This window comes from Rhinolophus sinicus, chromosome 17 (assembly GCF_057876585.1).
Source record: "Rhinolophus sinicus isolate RSI-liver-muscle chromosome 17, RSI-T2T, whole genome shotgun sequence".
Classification (NCBI taxonomy): domain Eukaryota; kingdom Metazoa; phylum Chordata; class Mammalia; order Chiroptera; family Rhinolophidae; genus Rhinolophus; species Rhinolophus sinicus.
Genome location: NC_142517.1, coordinates 58,268,287 through 58,282,315, shown reverse-complemented (window position 1 = coordinate 58,282,315; position 14,029 = coordinate 58,268,287). Strand labels below are relative to the sequence as shown.

Sequence of the window (14,029 nt, the reverse complement as noted above, 5' to 3'; positions counted from 1 at the left end):
GGTTGTTTGTTTTGTTGTTGTTGAGTTGCATGAGTTCCTTGTATATTTTGGAAATTAGCCCCTTGTAAACAGTACTCGTAGGTACTGTTTTCAAAAGTCTTCTCCCATTCAGTTGGTTGCCTCTTTATTTTGCGATGGTTTCTTTTGCTGTGCAGAAGTTTTTAAGTTTGATATAGTCCCATTCATTTATTTTAGCTTTTACTTCCCTTGCCTTTGGAGTCAAATTCATAAAATGCTCTTTGAACCCAAGGTCAATAAGTTTAGTACCTATGTTTTCTTCTATGCAGTTTATTGTTTCAGGTCTTATGCTTAAGTCTTTGATCCATTTTGAATTAATTTTGGTACATGGTGACAGATAGCAGTCCAGTTTCATTCTTTTGCACGTAGCTTTCCAATTCTCCCAGCACCATTTATTGAAGAGGCTGTCTTCTCTCCATTGTATTCTGCCAATACCATGCTGTTTTGATTATTGTTGCCCTGTAGTACAAGCTAAAGTCAGGGAGTGTGATACCTCCAGCATTATTCTTTTTTCTTAAGATTGCTTTGGCTATTCGGGGTCTTTTGTGGTTCCAAACAAATCTGATGATTTTTTGTTCTATTCTTTAAAAAATGCCATTGGGATTTTGATGGGGATTGCACTAGATCTGTCTATTGCTTTAGGTAATGTGGCCATTTTAACTATGTTGATTCTTCCAATCCCTGAGCACGGATGTCTTTTCATTTCTTTGTGTCTTCTTCAGTTTCTTCTAAAAATGTCTTGTAGTTTTCAGCATATAGGTCTTTCACATCTTTGGTTAAGTTTATTCCTAGGTATTTTATTCTTTTTGCTGCAATTGCAAAAGGAATAGTTTTTTTTTATTTCTTTTTCTGCGATTTCATTGTTAGTGTATAGGAATGCAATGGACTTTTGTATGTTGACTTTGTAGCTGGCAACTTTACTGTATTCATTGATTGTTTCTTTTTTTTTTTTTTTTTTTCACGTCAGACGGGTAATGTGCCGATGTCGTAACAAGGTTTGTGGGAGGCACATCTCACGCAAAAGCGTGAACACCCAATCATCACACTTATGAACTACAAAAGGATCATTGATTGTTTCTAATAGCATTTTGGTGGAGTCTTCATCATGTCATCTGCAAAGAGTGACAATTTAACTTCTTCATTCCCAATTTGGATGCCTTGTATTTCTTTCTCCTGCCTGATTGCTCTGGCGAGGGCTTCCAACACTATGTTGAAAAGCAGAGGTGATAGGGGATGGCCCTGTCATGTTCTTGAAGGTAGACCAAAGGGCTTTAGTTTTTCATCATTAATTATGAGATTAGCTGAGGGTTTGTCATACATGGCCTTTATTATGTTAAGGTATTTTCCTTGTATACCTATTTTATTAAGTGTTTTAATCATAAATGGATGTTGTATCTTGTCAAATGCTTTTTCTGCATCAACTGATATAATCATATGAATTTTGTCCTTTGTTTTGTTTATGTGATGTATCACATTGATGGATTTGCGGATGTTGAACCATCCTTGTGCCCCTGGGATGAACCCCACTTGGTCGTGATGGATAATCTTTTTAATGCATTGTTGCATTCGATTTGCTATAATTTTGTTTAGGATTTTTGCATCTGTATTCATTAGAGATATTGGTCTGTAGTTCTCTTTTTTTGTGTTGTCCTTACCAGGTTTTGGTATCAGGGTAATGTTGGCCTCATAAAATGAATTAGGGAGTACTGTCTCTTCTTCTGTTTTTTGGAAGAGTTTGAGCAGAATTGGTATTAGATCCTGTTTGAAGGTTTTGTAGAATTCACTAGTGAAGCCATCTGGTCCTGGACTTTTGCTTTTGGGAAGGTTTTGGATGACTGATTCAATTTCGTTACTAGTGATCGGTCTGTTTAGATTTTCCAGTTCTTCATGGTTCAGTCTAGGAAAGCTATATGTTTCTAAGAACTTGTCCATTTCTTCTATGTTATTGAATTTGGTGGCATATAGTCCTTGATAGTATTCTCGGATGATCCTTTGTATTTCTGTGGTGTCCGTGATAACCTCCCCTTTTTCATTTCTGATTTTGTTTATTAGTGTCTTCTCTCTTTTTATCTTAGTGAGCCTAGCCAAGGGTTTGTCAATTTTGTTAATCTTTTCAAAGAACCAGCTCTTTGTCACATTAATTTTTTTATTGTCTTCTTGTTCTCTATTTAATTTAGTTCTGCTCTGATTTTTGTTATTTCCTTTCTTCTGCTGACCTTGGGTTTCATTTGTTCTTCTTTTTCTCGGTGTTTAAGGTGTAACATGAGGTTATTTATTTGGGATTTTTCTTGTTTCTTGAGATATGTCTGTAATGAGATAAATTTCCCTCTTAAAACTGCTTTCGCTGCGTCCCAAAAATTTTGGTAGGATGCATTTTCATTCTCATTCTCATTTGTTTCTATGTATCTTTTTTTTTTTTTTCCAAGTCAAGTTGTTGTCCTTTCAATCTTAGTTGTGGAGGGTTCTGTTCAGTTTCAAGTTGTTGTCCCTTCAGTCTTACTTGTGGAGGGTGCAGCTCAGCTCCAGGTCCAGTTGCTGTTGCTAGTTGCAGGGGTCACAGCCCACCATCCCTTGTGGGAGTTGAACCGGCAACCTTGTGGTTGAGAGGACATGCTCCAACCAGCTGAGCCATCCGGGAGCTCAGTGGCAGTTCAGCTCAAGGTGCCGTGTTCAATTTTAGTTGCAGGGGGTGCTGCCCACCATCCCTTGCGGGACTTGAGGAATTGAACTGGCAACCTTGTGGTTGAGAGCCCGCGCTCCAACCAACAACTGAGCCATCCGGGAGGCAGCTCAGCTCAAGGTGCCGTGTTCCATCTTAGTTGCAGGGGGCAGAGCCCACCATCCCTTGCGGGACTCGAGGAGTTGAACTGGCAGCCCTGTGGTTGAGAGCCCACTGGCCCATGTGGGAATCGAACCGGCAGCCTTCGGATTTAGGAGCACAGAGCTCTAACCGCCTGAGCCACCGGGCCGGCCCCTCTATGTATCTTTTTTTTGATCTCTCCTCTAATTTCTTCTTTGACCCAGTCCTTCTTTAAAAGTGTGTTGTTTAATCTCCATGTATTTGTGTTTTTTCCTGCTTTCTTTTTGGAGTTGATATCCAATTTCAAAGCCTTGTGATCAGAGAATATGCTTGGTATGATTTCAATCTACTTAAATTTGCTGAGGTTACTTTTATGTCCCAATATATGGTCTATCCTTGAGAATGTTCCATGCACACTAGAAAAAAATGTATAGTCTGATGTTTTAGGATGAAGTGCTCTATAAATGTCAATTATGTCCATTTCATCTAATGTGTCATTTAGGGCTGCTATTTTGTTATTTATTTTCTGTTTGGATGATCTATCCATAGCTGTCAATTATGTATTTAGGTCCCCTAGTATAATTGCGTTTTGGTCAATTTCTCCCTTTAGTTCTGTTAGTAGTGGCTTGGTATATTTCGGTGCTCCCTGATTGGGGACATAAATATTGATGACTGTTATGTCTTCTTGTTGTATAGTCCCCTTTACCATTATGAAATGTCCATCTTTGTCTCTTGTTACCTTTTTCACCCTGAAGTCTGTTTCATCTGATATCAATATGGATACACCTGATTTTCTCTGGATACCATTTGCTTGTCAATTTCCACCTTTCACTTTGAGTCTATGCTTGTCCTTGTAGCTGAGATGTGTCTCTTGGAGACAGCATATGGTTCGGTTTAGTTTTTTGATCCAGTCTGCTACTCTGTGCCTTTTTATTGGTGAGTTCAGTCCATTTACATTTAGGGTGATTATTGATATGTGAGGATTTCCTATCATTCTATCTTTAGTTTTCTGGTAAGACTGTGTCTCCATTGTTTCTTTGCCTTTTTGTTGTTGTCTATTATTTCTGTGTGGTGGTATTCTATGATGTTTCCCTTTGTTTCTTCTTTTATTACAGTGTGTATTTCAGTTCTGGATTTTTTTTTTAGTGGTTACCCTTAAGTTTATGTAAAAGAAAGTTTGATATTTAGTGTATTCCATTTCCTTCAGCATGCCTACTTTCTCCATTCCCATATTCCAGTTCAGGCCTTTACTCTCCCCGTTTTTATGTTTTGGTTGCCACAAATTGTCCCTGTTGATGGTGGTTGAATAGCCTCCTTTAGTATTTCTTGTAGTGCAGGTCGTGTATTAGAAAATTCCCTCAGCTTCTGTATGTCTGGAAAGGTCTTTATTCCTCCTTCTCATCTAAAGTATATCTTTGCTGGATATATTATTCTTGGCTCATAATTTCTCTCTTTCAATAGTTTGGATATTTGGTTCCACTCCCTCCTGGCTTGTAGAGTTTCTGCTGAGAAATCTGATGATAATCTAATGGGCTTTCCTTTGTAGGTTACTGTCTTCTTTTCCCTGGCTGCCTTGAGGATTCTTTCTTTGTCGTTGATTTTTGGCATCTTCATTCAATACAATGTGCCTTGGAGAAGGCCTGTTGGGGTTGAGGTAATTAGGTGTTCTATTTGCTTCTTGGATTCGAGGATCCAGTTCTTTGCACAAGTTTGGGAAGTTCTCATCAACTATTTGTTTAAATATACTCTCTGTTCCCTTCTCTCTTTCTTCTCCTTCTGGTATCCCCATTATTCTTGTATTGCTCTTTCTTATGGAGTCAGAAAGTTCTTGTAGAGTTCTTTCATTTCTTTTAAGTCTCAAGTCTTCTTTCTTCTTTTATCTGTGTCATTTCCAGGTTTCTGTGTTCAATGTCACTGATTCTTTCCTCCATCTGGTCAACTCTACTGTCTAAGCTGGCTATTTCATTCTTAATTTCTTCTATTGAGTTCTTAATCTTCAGAAATTCTATTTGGTTCTTTTTTAAAATTTCAATCTCTTTGGTAAAATGTTTATGTTGTTCTTTGATTGTGTTTCTGAGTTCATTAAATTGCCTTTCTGTGTTTTCTTGCATCCCGTTAGTTTTTTGAGAACCACAATCTTGAATTCTCTGTCATTTAAGTCACATATTTCCATATCTTTAAGTTCATTTTCTGGAGACTTTTCACTTTCTTTCTGAGCAGTCTTGTTGCCTTGGTTATTCATGGCAATTCATGATTTATTATTTCTCTTCCTAGACATCTACAGGAGTGGGTTCTGCAACAGGTTGTTAGGAAGAGGTCTTTCTTTTGTTTTCCAGTACGTGTTTGTAGAATGTTTGTTTTTTCTCTCCGACTGCAGCCTTTTTTTCTCTCTCACGTTGTAGTGTTATGTTTTCTCTGCACTATTCCAGTTTCTCACACAATGGGGGGATTCCCTGCGAGGTGGGCTTCTCCTCTGTTAACAGTTCACCTGGGTCATAGGGCACCACGTCCCTGTGGAGCTGCGGAGAGCTTTTGAAGTTCCAAAGCTCTTCCTGCACCAGATTCAGAGCCTGTGTGTTTCAGCAGTTCTGTTTACTCCTGCAGGATCCACCCAGATAGGTGGGGACAGGGGAAGGGTCAGGTGTGAGAGGTTGCCCAGAGCAATGGCGGCGACCACCACCACAGCCGGTGCTGCTTCCACATATCCCCCCCCTTTGCCGGAACTAGTTGGGCTGCGAGTCTGTGTCTGCGGACCACAGTTCTTAGAACTGCAAATATTCTGTTCTTTTGATTTGACACTGCTACTGTTCTGCTTCTAGCACTGGCAGGTGGGGGCGGGGCGAGCTCTGGGAGGGGTGGGAGGGGGCAGCTAGTCTCAGTGCCTAAGGCTTCCATTCTCTGCTGGGCAGTGAGGGCTTAAACCACCGTTTTCAGCCTTCTTCCCTCAGTCTTTGCTCCGAGGTCTCTGCCGTGAGCGTTGGGTTCAGCTGTGTTATATGCTGTCCCCTCAGCCCTGTGGGCCATAAACGGAGCCCTAGCAGTCCGATCTCCCGCCGCTGCGGTAGTTCCGGGAAGCAGCAAGCTCGGAGCACTGAGCTAGGTCTGCATCCTGCGCCTGCGCGGCTCCGTCTCCGCACTTCTCCCTTTCCTCTTCCCCTGCTTGCTCAATTTGCCCATCTTTAGGTGAATTCAGTAGTGGGCCTCTTCGTCTTGCCTATCTGCTGTGCAGGGAGTCCTTTGTGGAGTTACAGTTTTTCAGTTTGTTGTAAATTCCAGGGGATATTTCCATAGGCTCACCTGACGCCACCATTTTGATGACGTCTCCTCTATTTTATTTCTTTCTGCTCTGATCTTTATTATTTCCTTCCTTTCACTCACTTTGGGCTTTGTTTGCTCTTCTTTTTCAAGTTCCTTTAGGTGTAAGATTACATTGTTTGAGATTTTTCCCGTTTCTTGAAATATGCCTGTATCACTATAAACTTTCCTCTTAGAACTGCTTTTGCTGTGTCCCATAGATTTTGGAATGTTGTGTTTCCATTTTCATTTGTTTCAAGATATTTTTTTATTTCCTCTTTAATTTTTTCACCCATTGGTATTTTAGTAGTATTTTTTTTAGCCTCCACGTGTTTGTGTTTTTTCTAGTTTTTTTCTTGTAATTGATTTCTAGATTCATAGTGTTGTGGTTGGAAATGATGCTTGATATTTCAGTCTTCTTAAATTTATTGACACTTTTTGTGGCCTAATATATGATCTATCCTGGAGAGTGTTCCATGTGCACTTGAAAAGAATTTGTATTCTGCTGGTTTTAGATGGAATGTTTCATATGTGTGTGTGTGTGTGTGTGTATGTGTGTATATGTACATATATATAATGTTTCATATATATATTAAGATTATTACTAAAATATAGCTAACATACAATATTATATTAGTTTCAGGTATACACCATAGTTATTCAACATTTATATACCTAATGAAGTGATCACCCTGAAAAATCCAGCAACGATCTGACACCGTACTATGCTATCACAATATTATTGACTCTATTCCCTGTGCTGTACGTTACATCCCCATGACTTATTTTATACTTGGAAATTTGAACCTCTTATTCTGCTTTACCTTTTCCCCTCTCTTTTAATTTTTAAATTACAGTTGACATTTAATACTATTTTATATTAACTTCAGGTATATAGCACAGTGGTTAGACATTTATATAATTTAAGAGTGACCCCCCTGACTAGTCTAGTTCTCACCTGGCATTATACATAGTTATTACCATATTATTGACTATATTCCAAATGCTTTGCTTTATATCCTCATGATATTTTGTAACTGCCAATTTGTACTTCTTAATGCCTTCATCTTTTTCACCCTGCCCCCAACCCTCCTTCCATTGATCACCCCAATAAATCTAGTACCCTTCTGACACCATACATAGTTATTACCGTATTATTGACTATATTCCTTGTGTTATACACTACATGTCCATGTGTATATTTATTAATTCCATCTGTATAATGTGTCATTTAAGACCAATGTTTCCTTGTTTATTTTCTGTCGGATGATAATCTATCATTGTAAGTGGGCTGTTAAAGTCCCTACTATTATTGTAATACTATCAGTTTCTCCCTTTATGTCAGTTAATATTTGTTTTATGTACTTGATGCTCCTATGTTGGGTACATAGATGCATACAAGTGTTGTATCCTCATGTTGGATCAATCCTTTTATCATTATATAATGCCCTTCTTTGTCTCTTCTTGCAGTCTTTGTTTTAAAGTCTATTTTGTCTGATATTAGTTAGCTATTGCAACTTACTTTTCATTTCCATTTTCTTGAAATACCTTTTTCCATCTCTTTACTATTTGTGTCTTTAGTTCTGAAGTGAATGTCTTGTAGGCAGCATATATATGAGTCAACCATTATTCTTAATTATATGTATAAAGTTGTGTTTATATGTGTGTGAAAATTAATATATATAAGAAGAAAAAGATCTGGAAAGATACACACCGAAGTGTATCTTTTTATCTGTATTTTCTAATGTTTATTTAAAAAAAATTTTTTTATAATTAGGAAATAAAGTTTCTTTTTGAGAGGACTGTAAACTTGGTTTCATTTAATACTGTATTTTAAATATGATTCCTTGTTTTAGATACTCAGAAATTTTGAGCTGAAAGGACCAGTTGTTAATCATGTCTGACATTTCCTCCGAGGCTTATGGATACAGAAACTAAAAAGCAGAAGTGCTAAAGTGCTTTGCTCCAAGGTCATGTAGACTAGTAGAAGATTCTTCTAGAGCAGGACATTATCTCAATATCAGAAAGCAAGGAAAGCTTGAGAACATTTAAAATAGCTTTGTGATTGTTTTAACCCTAGGAATCACTAAAAATACTCTTTAAAAATACCTGAATAGAAATTAATTCACTCTTTTACAAATGTTTATTGAGTACATTTATCACCCACACTTGGGATTTTTAATGGAATAGCAAATATTTCTAGATTGTAAAGAATGTATCAGGTTATAAAGGATGAATTAGGATATAAAGGATATGTAAAGAATTATCAGGGATATTTTCTCAAATTTGACATCTGGGAGACCCGAGATTGTATTAATCATAAAAACTAAGATTTATTGGCTACATATAATGTGCTAAGCACAGTTTTATGCATTTTAGATTTATTATCACTCTCAACAACTTCATAAAGTGTGTCTTGTTACTTGTATCTTATATTGGGGAAATCAAAGCACAAAGAAGCTATGAAAATTGCTAAAGTCATTTGGCCAAGAAGTAGAAGAGTCACGATTTGAACTTGATCTGAATTACTTCAGAGCCCATGATCTTAATTACTATTCTGTGTCTGCAGAACGATAGAAGCCGTATAGACTATGCTGTTTTCTATACCATGTTTCCTTCCTAAATAAGAATATACCATATCCTTCCTAGGTCAGATATGTACACAAGAAAATTAGTTACCATAAAAATAAGGGGCCAAGTCACATTAGGCAGTTAATAAGGACAGATTTAGTAGTTTAAATGAAAAAAAAGTGCTTTTTATATCTTCAGTTTTCTTATTGTTGTACCTTATTAGTTATAAGCATGACCTTTAGACTAAGACCCTGGTTCAAATTCTGGCTTCACTACTTCCGTGTTTTATACTTACTTGGGCAGGTCAAAGGTCAGGAAATAGAAACTGCTGTTTGTTGTTGATTTGGATAGCTGGTGGTGATGTCTGCATTTGTTTTTCTTTTCTTGATCAGGTGGATTTGTTTAAAAAGAGTCTTCTGTTGATTCCTATTCACCTGGAAGTCCACTGGTCTCTCATTACTGTGACACTCTCTAATCGAATTATTTCATTTTATGATTCCCAAGGCATTCATTTTAAGTTTTGTGTAGAGGTAAGTTAATATACTACATATTTTTTCATTTATCTTGTGATTGATCAAATAGTATCTTAGCTCTTCGAGCTAGAACAGCAGAAGTCAGTACCACAGAGGATCAGTTTGTTATAAAACCCCTCTGAAATGTTGGCAGAGCAAAGGACTACAAGAGGAATCTCTGGGTGGGGAGAGGGAGCTGTCTGTGATCTGGATCCCTCTCTAAGATGCGTACCTTATTTGGATTTTGCCTTTTCCTTCATTTTGAATGTGAATAGAAATAATTTTCCATGGTTTCTATTAGAACTGAAATTTACTTTTATCTTCAAAAATAACTTCTGTAGAACGAATTATAACCAAGACAACCAGCTGGCAAAATATGAGAGTTCAACAGTGGTGGGATACAAAGCAAGAAAATTCAATAGGTTTCTTAGTTTTCCTGTACTAGCAGGAACCAGTTAGAAAACCTACTGAAAACAGAAAAATTCCATTTATAAATGCAACAAAGATGTAAATTACCCAGGAATATACCCTAGCCAAAAAAAAAATGTGGAAGTATTTTAAGATGAAAACTCTAAAGTATTTAAAGGAAATCTAAATACACAGAAAGATAGGCAGACTCAATATTGGGAAGAGATAAATTCTTCTCAAACTAATATATACCAATTTCTGTCCTAATCAATTTCCCAACAGAATTTTGAATGAAATCTGATAAGCTCATCCAGAATTCATGTTGTAGAATTCATGTGCATGAACAGCTGAAACAGTTTTGAAGTAGAATAGTAAAGAAGGAATACTTGGTCTACTAGATGTCAGACCATATCACAAAGTTTTAATAATTAAAACTATGTTTATATTTACTTAGGATATTGGTGGTACAGCATAGAGGAGCTAGAAACAACTCATGTAGATGTAGGAACTTAGTATATGATAAAATTGGGAGAGGACAGGCTATTTAGTATATGCCATTGGGAAAATTAGCTGTCTATTTGGAAAAGTAAGATATGGATCCTTACTTCATATTATTTATAAAAACAAATTCCAGATAGAATAATGACTTAAATATAAAACACAAAACTGCAAAAGTTAGAATAAAATATATAAGGTGTTATGTTCTTAGTGTAGGGAAGGCATTCTCACACAAAACAAAAAAAGCAAAAGACATAAAGGAACAGATTGATAAATTTGACCATATCATAATTTAAAACCTCTGTATGCCATAAAGTTAAAAGACAAGGGATAGACTTGGAGAAAATGTTTGTGACATAGATAGTCACTATAAAGAACTCCTACAAATGAATAAGAAAAAGAAGGATCTAATAGAAATGGACAAAGGATAAAATAAATACTTTTAGGAAAAATAACCATTAAACACATGGAGAGATGCTCAGCCTTTCCAGAAATATGGAAATGCAAATACCACCCCATTTTTTGCCGATTGTATTAGGAAAAGTTTGATGTTATTCAGGTGTTTACGTGGGTGTAAGGAAACAGGTAGTCTCATATTTTTCTGGTGGAATATATTAATTGATATAGCCACTTGGACATTTGCAATTCTCATCAGTTCTAAGTGCCTTATAAATATAAAAGATGCCTATCTTATTGCACGTCAGTTCTATTTCTTTGTGTCTACTCCATAAAAAGATATACATACAAGGATATATACATACAAAGATGGGCATGCACCAGTATGTTCATTGCAGCATTGTTGATTATAGTGAAAAATCAGAACAACCTAAATTAAGTTCTACCATCAGATTATCGAAATACATACACTATAGTATAGTCATACTATTAAACTGACCATTGCAGTTAAAAAGAATATAGTGGCTCTCCATTGTTCTAACATTGAAAGATCTCCAGGACATACTGAGTTTTAAAAAGCAAGTTGCAAAATGATGCAACATAACATATTTATAGAAATAAAATACATATGTGTATGTGTATATATATGTATGTCTATACATACACACATTTGTGTATATACACATGCATACATCTACTCCACTTTCAGGGGGGTTAATTACATTCATTTAATCTCTGACTTCACCCTTAGAAGAGTTGTGCAGAGAGACATGCACAGAGAGGTTGAGGGCATAAGAGAAAATTTGAAACTCCAGTAGGGTTCACCTTGGTAGAGATTTCAGCAGTGGACTTTATTTAATATCCATGATGGGTTTAAGTATAACTCTAGAAACTGAATGATACCTTAACCTGCAGCTCTCAAAAATATGGGGTATATCTAAGGGTGGAATGTTTTTCATTTATTTTATTATTAATAATTTCTGCCATGGGTTCCCTCCCTTTGCTGAGCATTGGCAGTAATTTTTAACTTTCAAATTGAGCAGGATGCCTTACTGCTGAAAAAGGCTGACCATCTAAGTTCTTATTAAAACATGTATCAGTGTCCACAGTCTTAAGTGCATCCTTGAGTACAGAGGGTCTGCGGCCCTGTTAACATTATGAAGTCAGAGGTCTGAAATAAAGTTCCAGCTTTAAACTCGGTAATGCAAAAGACAGAGCAATGGTGGGGCCACAGCCTCCTCTTTTGCTTCTGTCTGCTGTGGGCTGGTTCTATTTTTCACCAACTGATGGAACACAGCATCTGTGTTGTGGTTTCTTTTTAACCAGAATATAAGAAAGTATTTGCTGACTGAAGCCAGAGAAAAAAATAGACCTGAATTTCTTCAGGGTTGGCAGACTGCTGTTACAAAGGTACGTATGTGATAAAAATGAAAACCCAGACATGTCGGGGGTGGAATTATCTAAGGGGTGGGCGTCCTTAAAAGCATTTCTAGACTGGTGACGAAGATACCAACAGAGAGACAGCTTGGATGCTGCAGGGAGGATAAATCTGAGTATTCATCGTCTGGCTGCTCAGTTTCCCAATGCTTGCTGGGAACAAATTCAGTCATTTCATCCCTGGGGCAGCTGTTAATGATATCGTTCATTAACACTAATGTTAATGTTCATTAACATTGAAAAAAAGTTTATACATAGATGTAAAACTTTTGGTGGCACCTGCCTCTTGTTTCATGGCTGTTATTTCCAGATGACCCACATAGACCCAGAGAAATACTGAAGCGGCTGTTTGGATCTACTTAGGGAGCAAGTGCACTAGGCTACTTTCCAGTGGCCTGAGTGCTGCAATCTGAACACAGTCTGGAAACAGCACTATGTTTGGCCCATAGACATTTAAAGCTGTGTGTGGGGCAGAGGGCCAGACATAGCCTCTCAGTCCTATTACAGATATCTGTGTCTTATATTTTATGGTCACAGCTTTTTTGTTTTCAAAGTGTTTTTGATTCATGATCTCATTTCATCCTTATAGCCTATGAAGTTGGTAGGCCATTTAGGGATAAGCATCATCTTTATTCTATAGATGAGAAAACTGAAGCCTAGGTGTGACCTTCCCCAGAGGCCATCAAAGCTATTGGTACAGTTGGGCTCTTGAACTCCGGTCTATCTGGATCATTGACAGTGTTAAAGAGGCAGGGTCTTGAAACAAACCTTTAACCCAAACCTAAAGAGACGAGATTTATTCTTTCATTCTTGAACTAAACCAAATGCTAAATTTTAAACTTAAGTTTTATGTTTTAAATAATCTAGTGTATTTGAACTTGTGAATTTTCTGAATGTACCCAACTAGAATATCCAAGTATTCTCCTAAATTTAGTGAAGATCTTTCATATTCCCACTTTAGGCAGAACACAGTAACTATTTCTTTTGAAAAAATACTTTTTACAACTTCTTTCAAAGAATAGGACAGAGTTGTATACTGTGAGATTAACCGGGAACACTGCTAAGCAGCATTGTTAGTAAGTATTCAGAGGCCAGGCATTTGTTCTCTGATCCACAATTCCAGTGTCAGTGAATTCACAGAAAAACTAATGATCCAAATGAAAGTTTTAAAATAGTGTTTTATTTGATTTCCCATTTCTCATATTTAGGTAAAATGTTCTATTAATATAAATTGTGGTTGATTGATAGATCTTTTCATGTGGCCAGATGCCTCCATAAAATCAAACACTTTAAATACCAGAGGTATATACCAGCTGTCCTGGATAGAGACAAGTTTCCTGTCTCTTGCTCATTTTTCCATAAAAACAAATTTTCTTGAGAAGTACTTGGTCTTATTTTAACGATCATTTTGTTTTTCCCCTTAGTGTATTCCACAACAGAAAAATGACAGTGACTGTGGAGTGTTTGTGCTCCAGGTAAAGAAATTTGCCCCCACAATTTACAATGTGTGAATTAAATTTGTTGGGTTTAAAGAGGAGAGATGGGAGTCCCTGTGATATATACATAGTACTGGGTAGTTAACAGTACTTTTCCTTCCTCTCTTCCTTTGTTGTTGAGAAGCAGTAGTTTCTGCATTTTCAGATGTTATCATTAGGAAGAGCCACCTTCGAAGGCCAAGAATGAATAATTGGTATCATCTGTGTCTTATCAGAGATTATTAGTAACCCACACTGGAGACTGATCTGAATTTGTCCGTATCGTAGACCCTTGGCATTTGCAGAATTAACTATATATTTTTAATCATTGGCAAATGGTTTTTAGCCATAGAGTAAAAACTATTTAGATTTTAAATAATGGCTACATTCAAAAACTGTGCTTTCTCATGTTGTAGGTTCCCTTAGATTTAGAGAATTGCGAAGATCTTGGAAGATGGGCTCACTCATATGACTCATGAATATCTGGGGTTTTTAAATAAATCCAAGTTCTCACTTAGAGGCCACCTTAGGTCTAGCTGCAGTCTCAGCAGGTTGCTTCTGGAGAAGAATTAGGGCCTCTTCATCAGTTTCAGTTTCTCACAGTATTAAGTGCGGAGGGA

At 36.9% G+C, this 14,029-nt stretch overlaps 1 protein-coding gene and 1 non-coding gene across 6 annotated transcripts in view; one reads left to right on the top strand and one right to left on the bottom strand.

Annotated features, from left to right (window-relative positions):
- The window catches only part of SENP5 (SUMO specific peptidase 5), a 46,113-nt gene that overhangs the window by 28,565 nt on the left and 3,519 nt on the right, over nt 1-14,029 (top strand). For 4 of the 5 annotated variants that reach the window (XM_019723618.3, XM_019723616.3, XM_019723621.3 and 1 more), the window contains exons 7-9: nt 9,076-9,213; nt 11,824-11,907; nt 13,359-13,409. In XM_019723618.3, the coding sequence (XP_019579177.2) occupies nt 9,076-9,213; nt 11,824-11,907; nt 13,359-13,409 (273 nt within the window). The remainder of the gene's footprint in view (nt 1-9,075; nt 9,214-11,823; nt 11,908-13,358; nt 13,410-14,029) is intronic. The other variant, XM_019723620.3, reaches the window with a different exon arrangement.
- Nucleotides 980-1,083, bottom strand: LOC148754793 (small nucleolar RNA U13). Its single transcript, XR_016019899.1, has one exon. It is a non-coding gene; the product is annotated as a small nucleolar RNA U13 (small nucleolar RNA).